General features: G+C 37.5%; 1 protein-coding gene across 1 annotated transcript in view; it reads right to left on the bottom strand.

Moving 5' to 3' along the window:
• The window catches only part of prx (periaxin), a gene marked incomplete at its 5' end in the record, with an annotated part of 46,379 nt that overhangs the window by 14,941 nt on the left and 16,202 nt on the right, over positions 1-15,236 (bottom strand). The window contains 4 exons of the mRNA XM_032545644.1: positions 12,457-12,616; positions 12,969-13,094; positions 13,269-13,370; positions 15,109-15,164. Coding sequence (XP_032401535.1) covers positions 12,457-12,616; positions 12,969-13,094; positions 13,269-13,370; positions 15,109-15,164 — 444 coding nt within the window. The remainder of the gene's footprint in view (positions 1-12,456; positions 12,617-12,968; positions 13,095-13,268; positions 13,371-15,108; positions 15,165-15,236) is intronic.

The following is a 15,236-nucleotide window of genomic DNA, read 5'->3' as shown; positions in this document are numbered from 1 at the left end:
AGGAGCTCAAAAATGTCAAAATCAACATTTTCAGAATTTTTTTTAAAGAAAATGTTCAACATTTGAAATACAGAAATTTCAACTTTTTTGTGGAGAATTTTTGATATCTCTAGAAAATGTTTCTGAGATTACTCTCAAAACGTTTGGAAAAGCTTTTGGGCAGAAATGTACTACTATTATTTTCTACAATGACCCTAATATGTCATAGCAGATTTAGTATGTTTGCTGTTTAAAAATAAAAATTAATAAAGACACCTAGTTTTCCTGTTAGGTAAGTTTAAATTTTTGATACAATGTTTCAGTTATCAACGGTGTGAGAATCTGTGGTTGTTGCATGTGTGATTTTATTTCCTGTACTAAAACACATATACATTGTTATTTATGTTAAAGATGGGATTAGTTCTGTGGATTAATGCTTCAGCTAGTTTTGTTGTAAAACAGTTTATGGGCATTAATAAGGTCTTTTTTAAATCACAATATTGACATATTTCACATAAGTTGCTTAAATGTCTCATTCAAACCTTGTATTTCTCTTTTTAGAGTCAAAAGATAAAAATTTATTTAATGCAAGATGCATATGGAGTTTGAAAAACATGCCTTTGAGTCAGATTAAATCTGAAAAATGACGTTTCTTGAGCCTGAGGAACAGTGGTGAGCAAAGCTAAAAAGCGAGCTGCGCTACACCAATTTCATTTTGACATCATTTACATATTCATTAATCCCATTAGATATTGTGTATTTTTATATTTAGTTCTCTACTCTCCATTTACTTGGCTGCCGTATGTTTATTTATTTAAACAAAGTTAGTGCAAAAGAGATTAAATGTATGGACAGGAAATGGATTCGCTGTGTAAACAGACTTCAAAATAAGAGCATAAAACCGTCCAACTACTTAAATAATAATTAACAATTGATAAACTTCAAAACACATTTCAAACTTCATTCAGCTGAAAGTTTACAAAAACAGTCAACTAAATTTGCGCTTTGGAGTCTTTTCAGAAAAAAGTAATTTAAGAAAAGTTTGGTTACTCTTACTGTTTTTAAAGTTAGCAAAAAAACGCAAAAGCGTTCAGCTAAAGATTAGCTCCGCTATTAGCATAAGTGTGGTCAGCACTGCAAACGTACAAAACTTGGGAAAATACTTTTATTAGAGACTAGAGAAGGTCGGATAAGTTTAAATAAACTAAGAATTAGAACAAATAAGAAATATACGTTATTTTTTGTTTTTAAATCAAAGCCGATTCACCGTTTGGCTGTAAAATGTTTTGATTTCCTTTTTGTTACGTCCCATACTTAAAGGTGCATTAGAAATCTTTTTGCCTCGTATTTGACCATATCTGCGTTGGAAGGATTTTCTTCTGTCTTGTATCGTTACTCACATTTGAAACATGCCGATTTTCTGAAGCTCTGACCAAAACATGCTGCTGATGCCTGATGTTATTAAATATTCCTGCAGAAAGTAAATCTGCTCATGTTCAGCGTTGTTTGTTCTTCATCTCTGGAAAGGAAAAACTGTACGGAACAAATTTATAAATCGCTGAAAAAGGCGTGGAAACTGTTAAACATAATGAACATTTACAGAACAATTCATTAACCAATTTGATCTATTTTCTAGTGCAAAAATCATATTACACTTCTAATAAGACAAAATTAAGTTATAAGTAACCTTTCATCAAGATATGAGCTTGTTTTAAGTAAATATTTCCTTAATATTAATGAAGTACTTGTTCCACTGGCAGATTATTTCACGTATGATATGGGACTAAATGTGTTGTTATAGATTAACTTAATCTGCCAATGGAGCGAGTACTTTTCCATCAATATTAAGGAAATATCGACTTAAAACAAGCTCATATCTTGATGAAGTTACTTGTGGTTTTATCTTATTCAAAAATACTTTATTAATCCCACGGGGAAATTAAATGCTGTTGTAGTTCATTAATTTTTATTTCAAGTGGACTAATATTTGTGATAGGAAGTTTACCAAAAATACTTGGTAAGATTTTTTTGTTTTTGCAGTGTAGCTCAAACATATCCCTTTATTTATATTTTCTAAACGTGAAGTTGAAGAATAATCCAATTAAAATACCAAAATTTCCACATAACTTTATATTTTGGTTCGTCTGATTATGTAATTTTTAAATATTAAATTATTGATAATTTGATTAGTTACTCAGTACTTGAGTAGACTTTTACCAAATAAAATTTTACTATTACTTTAGTAATGTCTTGGACAGCTACTTTTTACTTTTAATTGAGTACAATTTTTAGTTTCAAAAACATCTGGACTGTAACATCACTAATCAGCAGCTAGGTGATGGAGTTGCCTGTCACCTAGCAACCCCAGCTTGTTACCCAGCAATCCCAGCAGAGGTCCACCTTTTACCCAGGAACCCAAGCTGAGCTCCAGCACATTTGGTCAGCTACTTTTACTGTTGTGTGTGCTGTACAATGGCTGCTGGAAAAGACAAATGTTTTGTTGTTGGCATACTATTCAGAAAACACTTGCTGCATCCATGTTAGTTGTGCAGGAGGCTCCACTAATGCTTTTCAAAGATGTACGGTTGTATAATAAAACCAAGTACAGTGGACGCCCCCGTTTGCAGTTCAAATTTGCAGATTTCAGAATTCACGTCTAAGATTTTCTAAATAAAATGCAGCCTGGGAAGTCTTTGGCTAGTTTGGCTAAAAGTAATGACAGTTGACATACTTTTAGCCAATCCAGGAGAGCCTTTCATTTTCCTTGTCGCTGATTGGTTGAGCCAACCAGAGCTGAGATAAGTAAGGCTGTAGATGTTAGCTTCTGCGGTTATGCTAACACCATTTCCACTGTAATGCATATTAAGGTACATTTGGTGTTTGACCTTTAAAAATCGACACTGATAAGCATTTTTAGAACAGGAATCAAATATTTAAAGATTTCAGCAATAGCCCCAGGGTGGAATATAAATCCAGTGTAAATGGAGATCGCTTGTTTCTGGCTGGAAGGCAGAGATGTTATGAGACTCTGTAACTGTTGTCACAATAACTGTTGGTTTATTTTCATCTTGTCACATTTACTGAAGGATTATAACCACGAATAAGAGTAGATAGTCAATAGGACAATCTGAATCCTTCAAGGAGAAACTGTGTTTTATCTCTGAAAATCAGAAGAATGAAAAACAGACAGCTGCCATAACAGGAAGGCGTCTCCATGTTTATCCTGCTACCAAACCAGGGTATCGATTACACTGTGATTGATGATGAGATCAGTGCCGAGAAGTTCCTGAGCTTGGTCAAAGACCGCCGCAAAACATAAGTTAATACTGCAAAATTCTTGCTTGGTTGACATATGTGGATATGAGGTTTTCACAATAAAAAATGTGAAAGTAGTGCTTTAATTTTGTGTTTAATCAGTAATTAAAGCACTAAACTTTGCTTCTAGTCCTTGAAAGTTATTGATATTTAAACTGAACAGTTCTGTGATAACGTGTAATTTAATTTTGATTAGAAGATTAAAATGTGGAAAAAGTTTTCTACAGTAGAAACCGGATAAAAAATACACACATTTATTTTCTCACTAGAAACTATTTATAATAAGAAATACATTGTGCCTTTAAAAAGCTAACAAAAACATACTGAAAATATAGATTACAACATTCTTTGTTTTAACTGACAGCCATCTTGGCAGGCAGTTGCTATGACAACAATAAACAAACCACAATACTAGTACATTACAACTTTTACTCATTTACAATTTTTGAGTTTTAAGCCTGATATTAACAACGAGGCTTAATCAATCCTAACCAACTTTCAACAAGATTTATAAATCAATAGTTTTAGTTTTTATATTTTACTTTTCATATTGTTTACATCGATTTATTATAAATTTTCTTTCACACTCTCTTTTTCCACAATGCAGAAGAAAATAAATGTTTGACTAAACAAGCAAAATTAACTTCAAAATGTTTAGATATTGAAAAAAGTTCTATAGATCATCATATATGGCCCGTGTGTCAAACTCAAGGCCCGAGGGCCAAATCTGGCCCGCCATAGCTTTTTATGTGGCCCTCTAGACTCCAAATCATAGCAATGGGCCCCTCCAGTTTTTACAAATAACCGCAAAATTCACACAACAATCAACAGATCCCCTCATGTTTTCTGAGTTTATCAACATTTTTTCTGAGTTTATCAACATTTTTTCTGAGTTTATTAACATTTTTTCTGAGTTTATCAACATTTTTTCTCAAAATTGACCATAAACATTTTGGATCAAGTGCCTGCTGTCTCAGCCTGACCTGATGTCAAGTTATAGTCCATGACCGATAGAGAGATTAATAAAAGATCACATTTAACATCATATGTTAGCGCAAATATTGTAAAAAATTCCTTACAAATATTTCTAACTTAGCGCCACAAAATCTGTGATGATTGCAGAAAAACACAAAAACAATCCTGGATGAACTGATTAGTGTGAAAAGATGTTCAATATTACGTTATTTTAAGAAACACGTATTGATGCTGAAACACCTATTTATTGATATTTTAACAGTTTAATTGGTTTTCATCAATATGTTCTGGTGCAACAGGCCCTTTATGAACATTCGGGTTTTTGATCTGGCCCAAAACAGAAATGAGTTTGGATAAAAACGAGTGAATCATGGACTATTTTGAATGTAAACAAGAATGAATAGTGAGATATTTGGTGGTGGAATGATGTCACACCGCCAGCAAAGGAAGACTCTGTGATGTCACTGGCGATGCAGTCTGTGATGTCATCAACTCAGAATTGTATGTGACACAATTCTGCATATTTTTCATTGCTTGCAATATCACTGACCAGTTCAGACGTGCGCAAAGCTCTTTAAGGTAGTTTACCAATCGACAACTTTAGTGATTGTATTGAGGAGAAATGTTTCACTTATTTCAGCAATACTGCAACAAAATGATGGGACCCCAGGCGAGAACGGGAGTCCAGCAAGACCCCCAAGGCAGCTTCGCTCCTGCACATCTGGATATATTAGATGAGGAAACCCAAAGACTGGACTCCAGTCTGGAAATGGAGAGCGCCAGGATAGAAGACAACCAAAACCCGGCCGAGCTGGAGGCCGAGCTGGAAGAGATGGAACTCCGGCTAAAACAGCAGGAAGCTCTCAGAGAAAGATTTATTAATGAGGTCAAAGAGGCAAAGAGAGAACTTGAGAGACTAGAGAGAGAAGAGAGAGAAGAGATGTCCAGTGAACCAGCAGAACTTTACGCTGCAAACATTGCTTCCAAGTTTTATAACAGTGTGAAAAACATGAAGGAGAAGACTTTGCAGCAGGAGTTTGAGGATTTGAAGGTGGCCCACCTCCTCAGCCAGGAAGCATTTGTAGCTGGAATACAGGCTGAGAGAAAGAAAACTGAGGCTGTCCAAGAAGAACTGGACCAACTCCAGACTTCATACAAGGAGCTGCGATGTAAGTATGAAGCAGATATTTCTCTGGTAAGGCAGGAGGTGAAACGTGAGAAAGACGCAAACATAGAAAGAGAAAAAGAGAGTCTGAAGCTAGTCAACAAGCTGAGAGATGAGAAGGAGGAGCTCTTTCGAAAAATGGCTAGAGAAATCTTAATTCTGAGAAAGAGAGAGAAGCAGATGCTGAACGAACTGGATCAGGTTCACATTTCGCACGAGGAGCTGAAACGTAGGTTTGAAAGAGACAATATGGATTTACAGCAGGAGGTTGAGACATACCAGCATCAGGTAGAGCAGGAGAGAAAAGCTCACCTGGAGCAAACAGAGGAAGACAAGAAGCTGCTAGACCATATGAGAGCTGAGAAGGAGGAGCTCCTCCACAAAATGTCAGGAGAAATCGAGACATACCAGCATCAGGTAGAGCAGGAGAGAAAAGCTCACCTGGAGCAAACAGAGGAGGACAAGAAGCTTCTAGAGAAGCTGAGAGCTGAATATGCCATCCTCCAAGAAATTACAACAACAGAGAAGAAAATCCTGCAAGAGAAGGAAAGGAGTGCCAAGGCTGAGCTGGAGAATGTTAACAGTTTGTACATGGAGCTAAACAGTCGGTTTGAAACCGAAGTAACTGCATTTAAACAGCAAGCAGAAAAACACCAGGAGGAGCTCATTTGTGTGAAAAAGGATTTACAAAGAGCGAGAGACGATCTACTGCTGGCCGACACTCTGAGAGCCGAGGAAGAAGGTTTTCAACAACAACCCATCACAGTTTCCCAAGAGAAGGAAGAAAACTCACAGAACCAAGTTAAAGTCTTAAATCAAGAGGTTTCTTCAGAGGAGGATCTCTCAGGAGAACCTTTACCAGGTTCTTCCACGGATCCAGAATCCTCAGAAGAGACCGAGGTCGCTGGAGAAACCATCCTGGAGGATTTGGACAATCCAGATGGTAAAAAGAAAAAGTCTAAAATGTCATTTTGGAAGAAGGTACGAAACACTCTGCGATTGAAGAAGCCAAAAAAGAAACAAACGAGTGAAGACAATCAAGAACGTGTGTAAAGTTCTTGATTTTGATATTTAGAGAAGGAGAAAGACGTGCAGGAGACGAACCGAGGACTGGAATCAAACGCATGGAGGATGTAGCCTCTGTGAACGGGGCGCCATGCCACGCTCCGTCAAGACCAAATTTAAAAAGTTTTTCCCCCCATTGACAAACTAGAAAATAGATCCCTTCCCAACCCAATTGGAAAAAACGTGGGCAGCACGGTGGTGCAGCGGTTAGCGCTGCGTCTTCACAGACACCATCTGTGTGGAGTTTGCATGTTCTCCCCGTGTTTGCGTGGGTTTTCTCCGGGTGCTCCGGTTCCCCCCACATCTCCTAAAACATGTAGGTCAGGTCAGTTGGTCACTGCAAATTGCCCCCAAAGATTTGAAGAAACCCCAAACACATGTGCAGCTTTATTGTTAAACTTTAAAATTAATTGAATTAGCCGTACGTTAGCCCTTTTCCCTTCGCTGTTCTAGCGCCGCAGCAACACTGGGCTCAATTTTTATAGCAACGTATTGATTTAAGAGTTAAAATGTCTTCATTTAATAGTAATGATTTCTGTTTATTTCCACTGTACTTGTGCTTTTATGGTTTGTCCTTTAGTTTACCGTTTCTACTCACTTTTTATATTAAATTGCACTAAATTGTAGCTTTTAAACTGTTTAAATCTGTATTTTAAAGAGGATTAGCAAAAGGATCATGCAGTGGCTTTTTTAGTGCGACTGTGGATCAGTGGGTAGAGTGGTCGTCTTGTGACCAGAAGGTTGTAAGTTCGATTCCAGCTTCCTCAGCCACATGTTGAGCTGCCCCGGGGCGGGGCACTTAGCGGCAAGTTGCCCTCCGACCTGCATGTCGGTGTGAATGTGACTGTAGTGTGAAGCGCTTTGAGTGGTCAACATGACCAGCAAGGCTCTACACAAGTTCAGTCCATTCACCTTTTTTCTTAGATAAATCCTGTTTTTCTTTTTATACCAAACTTTAAAAAGTTGATTTAACAGGTTTGGATTCTTCAGGTTCCAGGATGTTAAATTAAGATTAGAGTTTAATCTGTACATAATATTAGATGATAATTATCATAATTTAATTCTCTGAACCATAAAGAAACCCAAACTTGTTTTATCTGGTTTGTTTGTTATAAGAACAAAACAGGTTTTATAAAAAATAAAAGTTACTGTGATCTTTCTGTTAGTCTTTATTTAGAATAACAGATTCAAGATAGTTTAACAAACTTAACAAAAAAGTGCAATTTAACATGAAAACCTGTAGAAAAGGGAAAAAAGAAGAACAACCCATGAAAGTATGAAAACAGAAAACTTAATCAGAAATCATTTCCATTACAGGAAGAAATCAATTCTTAGATCAATACTTTGTAATAAATATGAAGCTTTTGTGTTGTTGAACTTATGTGTTGTCTGCTTGTATAAAAGAGAAGGAAAAGGGGCTAAGAAATGAATAATTCAGTTATTTTTGTAACCAGTTTATGGTAAGACAGCAAATTATGTTTTGTTTAGGACGTTACTTATAGGTTTTGTTTGTCAACCTGGGTTTAATTCCCAGTCCTGCAGAATCTGCTGCATATCTTTCCCTTCTCTCTCCTCCCAATTTCCTGTTCAACTTGTTAAATAACGGCCTAAAAAACTTTATCAGAGCCTAAAAAACTGATTTGAAGAAGGTGGGGGGGCTGGTTGACCTTTGATGACCTCTAGAAACATTTCTTTATGTCTTTAAAATTATAGCGGCACAAACAAAATTTTTTGCTGCACAAACGTTTGACACCAAATTTGCCTGATTTGAAGAAGGTGGGGGCCAACTTCACTCAGGTCTATTTACCTGCTACTTTACCCGCCACTGGAAGTTTCTTAAAAGTTTATCTGTTAGTCTGCAGCTCATGTGACCAAACCAGACGAGGAGACGAAAAGTTAAAACACTCAATATTGTCTTGTACACAAGTTCTGGTTGGGTAACAGCAAGATCACTGAGTCTTCTTAAAAGATACATTAGATGTTTTAGTTAATTTTTTATCTCCAAAGTGTGGTGTTGCAAAAGTTTGAAAACATTTACCGTATTTTCCGCACTATAAGGCGCACCGCATTATAAGGCGCATAGAATAGACGCTACAGTAGAGGCTGGAGTTACGTTATGCATCCAATAGATGGCGCTGCGCTAAAGGGAATGTCAACAAAACAGTCAGATAGGTCAGTCAAACTTTATTAATAAATTACAAACCAGCGTTCTGAAAACTCCGTTCATTCCCAAAATGAATAAAAAGCTGTTTTATTATTTTCCCCGAGGTAAAGTCAGTGACGTGGTATTTTGGTGACACAGTTTATCTTTTAACAACAGCAAGAAATAACATATAGTGGAGGGGAACTTTTCCTCGATTCAATAAACACGTAAAAAACAGTCTGATACTGTTACTGTAAATCAAACGTTAGTGCAATCACAATATATATCCACTTCCGCTATAACCATTGATTGGTTCATGTTAAATTCTCTGGCTGCTGCTCTGTTCCCGTGTTTTACTGCATCACTGATCGCCTTGAGCTTAAACTCTGCGTCGTAAACGTGTCTCTTAATAGGAGCCATTTTGGGGTCTTTACACAAAACCCAGCCTGCACCGCGCGCTTCTTCTTCTACTGGGGAATTGAAGTCGGCGGCTGCTTACCGTAGTTGCGAGACCTGCTGTGGCTCAATATTGGTCCATATATAAGGCGCACCGGATTATAAGGCGCACTGTCAGCTTTTGAGAAAATTGAAGGTTTTTAGGTGCGCCTTAATCCTTAATCTGGAGGCATCCAAGTAAACAAACAGCGTCTCTTCCTGATCTAAACAAGCAAACGTCCAGCATGAATCCTTTTTATCCGTCTTCCATCAGTTCTTGCTAAGAAAAAGCTGAAAGCTTCAGCTGAAATCTTTATGGGCGTTTCTCCTGTGGAACAAGTCGAATTATTCCCCGTCAGTGAATGAGAGCAGAGAGGGTCAATCTCTCCACCCAGATGGATCAATTTCTCAATCTGGGTTTGTGTTTGGGAGATAATAACTCCACTTCAGAGGCAACAAAACCCAGTCAGCTGAAAAATAAAAAATAACCAGAAAAAAATCCCAGGTTCTCAAAATCTGCCTCCTCTTCCTCTGCTCATGGGAAACGTCGATGCAAAATCGCAGACAAAATGTGAGAAACTTTTATGTGTTAAATACATATAAAAGTATTAATCAGATTAATTAGGCAAAGTGAGTTTTCATGGCTCTCAGTTGTTCAGCATGTCTTCAAAAAAATCTGCAAACAGACAAATGTGCTGAGCTGGTGGCAGAGTTGGGTAGTAACTAGTTACAGTTACTCAGTTACATTTACCTGGGTAATTTTATTATGAAGTATTTCTGCTCCTACTTGAGTAAAATGTCTGGATTTTCTACCCACAGAATGAAAAACAAGTTTTAACCCAAAGTTCACCTGACAGACACACACCTGCAGTTTTTATTAAAGTTTCATGAATCTTTTATTGAAAAAAAATGATTTGGAAACATTTTATTTTGCCTGATTTTGTTATTTTTTGTTACTAATATGATTTGCTGTCATTTTCATTCTTAAAATACCCAAATTTCCACTTAACTTTTTATTTTGGTCCAGGTAATGTAATTTTAAAATGATTGATAATTTGATCAGTTACTCAGTATTTGAGTAACTTTTTTACCAAATACTTTTTACTTTTACTTTAGTAATTTCTTGGACGGATACTTTTTACTTTTACTTGAATAAAAATATGTTGAAGTAGTTCTACTTTTACTTAGTAGCTGCCTAGAAAGGTATGTAGGCAGCTGACCGGCTAACCAGCTAGTGCAAGTTGCAAACTGTTGACACAAAATATGATTTGGTAAAATTTAATCAGAAACAGGAATGAACATAAAAAAAGAAGAAAAAAACTGATTTCAGAAAAATAAATCAAATGTAGCAAAGAAAACAAAGAAACTGATTTGATCAAAAATCTATTTCAGCAAAAAATAAAAATACAGAGAAAAACAAAATCAGATTTAACAAGAACTAAACAGCTAGCCAGTGTGGGGAAGTTTTACCAAATACTTTTTTACTCTTACTTGAGTCATTTCTTGGATGACTAGTTTTTAATTTTACCTGAGTAAAAATATGAAGTAGTACTACACTTGAGTACAATATTTGGGTACTCTGCACTTCTGGCTAGTTCTAGTACTTATTACTGGAAGTACCAGAGAAAGATCATTTAACATTTCTACCTTTGGACCCCACAGATGGGTCGATTGACCTGAAGGATTTTGTTCTGTAAATAAAGCCATTACCTTATAAGTACCTGTTAATGGCCTCAACGCATCTCACAGTTGCACAATTGTTCCTTAGACTTAGACTTAGACTGACTTTGTTGTCATTTTGCATGCACAGGGTGTATACAGAACAAAATTTCGTTGCATACGGCTCAGGACAATGTTTGAGGTTCCAATGTTGTGAGTAAAATAAAATACAGTATAAAATATGAATATAAATCTAAATATAAAATATAAAGTGCAGGACTGACAGTAAAATGGAAGTTATTTAGCTCTGTACATGTGCACGGTATAAAGTGGAGACCAGTTTTTGAGTGCAGTCCAGGTAAGAGTTCAGCAGTCTGATGGCAAGTGGGAAAAAGCTGTTTCAGAACCAGGTGGACCTGCACCGGATGCTGCGGAACCTCTTTCCAGAGGGCAGCAGGGAGAACAGTCCATGGTGGGGGTGTGAGGGGTCACTGATGATGTTTCGGCCTCAGGACACGCATCCTGCATCGATGGTTGACCTGACACTTCGCCCTTTTGCCTGAGCTGGGTGTGGAAGGTTGTTGCCGAAGCAGTTTCTCCTTGTGTGCCTTCTTCTCACTCACATGAGAGTTACCCAACTCTTTTGCAAGCTCAACCAGGAAGTCCACCCGTCTCTCCTGCACCCCAATGCATGCCTGATAAAGCACATGTGCATTCAGTGCTGCCATGTCAATCATGTTTGCCAGGTTTGCTGACCAGCTGTCACATAGTGATGGAACCTTGGTCACCCCCCCCCGCAAGATTATGACTGAAATAAATGCCATTAGTTCTTGTGAACTAAATAGGTGAAGCAGTCACCTATTTATCCTCCACAGCACAAAAGGCTGCATGCAAATTTGCATGTGCAAAGTCTCCCAGATCTCTTTTGTTTACACTTTTTGCATGATTTTTTTGAGGTGGATCAACACAATTAATTTGGTTAGTTTATTTCTAAACTGTCATTTTAAACCCACTTAGCTTTATTTCAAAGAGAAACATTACTAATTTCTTTTAGAAAAACCTTTGCATATTTCTTGAAACAGATTGTATGTTTTGCAAACTCTATGTACATTTGGCAAAATGACCTGGATAATGCAGCACAACATCATGGATCAGCTGCAAAAGGTCACATCTCTCCAAAAACACTTCATGTATGCTTCAAAACTAGACTGACGAGAATTACCTACAGGAGACCTGATCTCCTGCAGGTATCATAGATACCCACCCCCAACATGGACTATTCACACTCCTACCTTCTGGCCTGACGGTCAACGGCCACATTTACAATTGAAGAAGGGATGCTAATTTGAGCCATCAGAGTCGTCAGTTTGGACTCAGGGTCTTTGACTCTGTTTCGGTACGTTAGGGGAGAGGTCGAAAACCCTGGTACTCCCAGTGTTAATGATATGAATATATGTTAAATACCACTATATGATACTTTTCTGTTGCTGTCTGTAACTGAAGCTGCTGGACTGAAGTTAACCACCACCTTTATTTCCTCTTTTATTAGAATAAATACAGTAAACCTGAATGTGTCCGTCATGGATCTGAGACGAACACAGAAGGGTTACAAACGCGCCTATAAATGTCGCTTTGTAAATGAAAAAAGATTGAAAATAGGCGATTTATTGACAGTGTGCCTTATAATCCGGTGCTCCCTATAGTCCGGGGAATACGGTACCTTGCTGCAGACTCAGGTGTTTAGCAGCTGGAGAGTCTTTGAGGACGTCTTTGACAAAGATCCCGTGCTGTCCTCCACCCGTCACGCTGTAGCCGCTGGCTCCGGCCTCCGCCTCCGTCTCCACCACGATCTCCACAGCCTTGGAGATTTCCTCCACACGCTAACAAACACAAGAAAAATAAACCCTCACATCCAGATACACTGCAGATGTTTTTCTGTGGGTTTGGTGTTGCAGGGTTGCCACCAGACTGAGCATTGTTTATTTTTAATATTTGCCGTTTTTAAAGATTTATTGCTGGTGTTTTTGTATTGTTAATGTTTCCCAATAACACATTTACAATTACTTTGTCATATTTTAAAATTTCCTGCCTATTTTAAACATTTTTAACTCAAAAACACAGACAGCCGCTGGATGATTGGTGTGGTTTCCGTGGGAAACCCCGTGTTAACAGAATTCACTTTATGAAAACCCATTTATAAATCAAAATGCTGATTAATGTTGCCCTGCTTACTGTCTGTTCTTCTGCAGACTCTGAATCCATCTCTGGTTCGGCCAGTTTGCAGGTCGACTCTCGTAAATTACTTCTTTTCTGACTCAACACCTGCTTCAGCTCTGCATGTAGTTTCTCCTTCTGCACCTGAAGACAGAAGAAAAAAATAATAATAATCACAATTTATGGTCGACTCAACGTAGCATTTATCTTAGGCGACCAATAATGGCTATAAAAGCGGCTGGTTGGTTGGTTGGTCATAAGAACGTTTCTAAACACTCGTCCTTATGAATGTGGAGAGAGTGGTGTAATGTGTCTCACCACTCTCTCTGGGCTCTCCTGGTCGTCCGCGGTGCCACTGTGGTGAGGGTTGCGCTGCGAGGGCGATCTTGAAGAGGGGGGAGACCGCCGCTTGTCTTTCACCTGAATGCAGAAATCAATCAATCAATCAAGTTGTCAAATAAGTTTATTTGTATAGCAAATTTCAGCAACACGGCCGTTCAAAGTGCTTCACATTATAAAAAAAACATCAAATAACATAAATCTAATTTTGTTAGCTCCATCGTTAAAATGATAAATAAACATCAAATGTCTTTGTGAATTTTCCATTTATTATTAATCAAAGGAAACTCTAACCAGAGGCAGTGAGTGTTTCAGCAGTTCTGCAGTTTTCTGTAAGTTTACTCCAGATTTGTGGCGCATATATGCTTCTGTAGAAGCTGAATGCTTCTTCTCCATACTTGGTTCTGGTTCTGGGGGCTGAAGAGCAGGCCAGAACCAGAACCAGAAGAGTCTCCCATCTTTGGAAACTCAAACATTCTTGGTGCGATTGAAATGAAAATCTAATCACAATGTCCCACCTGTACAGATGCTAAAATCAATAAAACGTCAACCTGTTGATTAAATGTAGAGTGACGAGTTCTGACTATAAAACTATACACTTCTGCTCTGGTTCCACTGGGTTTGCTGGATTTGGATCGCTTCACCTCTTCCTCCCGTCCTGGAGGAAGCGTGTCATGACCCCGTCTGCCATATCTCCTTCCACGTTTTGTCTCATGAACTCTTGCCCGGTAAATCCTGTGAAAACATTGCGTCCCGACACTTTGCTGGTGTGACCGGTAACGCAACAGCGCGTTTCCGGTCCTAAAATAGTGATACTGTTATAATTATTCCTGCATGAGACTCAGAGTTCAGCCCAGTTTCATCCACTTTGATTTTCTTTCTTATTCTATAACTGCTAATTTGTTTAAGTCACTCTTCAACAAAAAATAAAGAAAAATAAAAAGCTAACCTCATGTGTGTTCACCTAATTCAAACAATATCTAAATTTTCTGCACCAAAACTGGCACAAAATCTCAATAACTAGATGATTAGAATAAGGTAATTAGATGCTAGCTAAGTGCCAGCTGCTAGCTGCGGTGGGTATGCTAATTAGCTAATATGCTAATTTTCCATTTAGCTCTGTAGCTTTTTTGCTAACTTGAAAATGTTTAGCACCTCAACCTTCCCCTTAAAAATCACTCAACTAGATGTAAGTAGAGTCGGGTAGTAACTGGTTACATTTACTTGAGTAACTTTTGAAAAAAAATGTACTTTTAGGAGTATTTTTACTACGATGTACTTTAAGTAATAATACTATGAAGTATTTCTACTTTTGAGTAAAATTTCTGGATTTTCTTCCCTCTGAATGAAAATCAAACATATTTTAGCCAAAATTTCACCAGACAGACACACACCTGCAGTTTCTGTTAAAGTTTCATCAGTTTTTTAAATAAAATAAACTGATTTAGACACATTTCATTTAGCCTGATTTTGTTACTTATATTAATTATTATCATTTTCGTCCTTAAAATACCAAAATGTACATTTAGCCTTATATCTAATCTGTCTGATGATGTAATTTTTAAATATTAGATGACAGATAATTTGATCAGTTACGCAGTACTTGAGGAGACTTTTTACTTTTACGTGAGTAAAAATATGATCTGATGCACTTTACCTTCAAACGTTTCCAAAGCAGATCTAAACTAAACTCTACCAGTTTGTCCTGGATTGTTTCTACAACAGCTTCACACCAGCACCAGAGTTTCTGATCAAAAATGTCTCCAAAACATCAACATTTGAGTCCAAATATTGTGAGTTAATGTGTTTGTTTACTCACGGCTTGATTTCTGGTCTGGCTGTAAACATGGCTGTCCTCTTGGTCAATGTCAGAGTCTGAAACATAAAATAAAATATCAGAAAAACTGAAGAGCAGTAAATAATCATGACCTAAAAAACTGTTTAGCA

Source organism: Xiphophorus hellerii, chromosome 18, assembly GCF_003331165.1.
Source record: "Xiphophorus hellerii strain 12219 chromosome 18, Xiphophorus_hellerii-4.1, whole genome shotgun sequence".
In the NCBI taxonomy this organism is placed as follows: domain Eukaryota; kingdom Metazoa; phylum Chordata; class Actinopteri; order Cyprinodontiformes; family Poeciliidae; genus Xiphophorus; species Xiphophorus hellerii.
The sequence above is the reverse complement of the archived record's forward strand: the minus strand, read 5'-3'. Positions and strand labels throughout refer to the sequence as shown.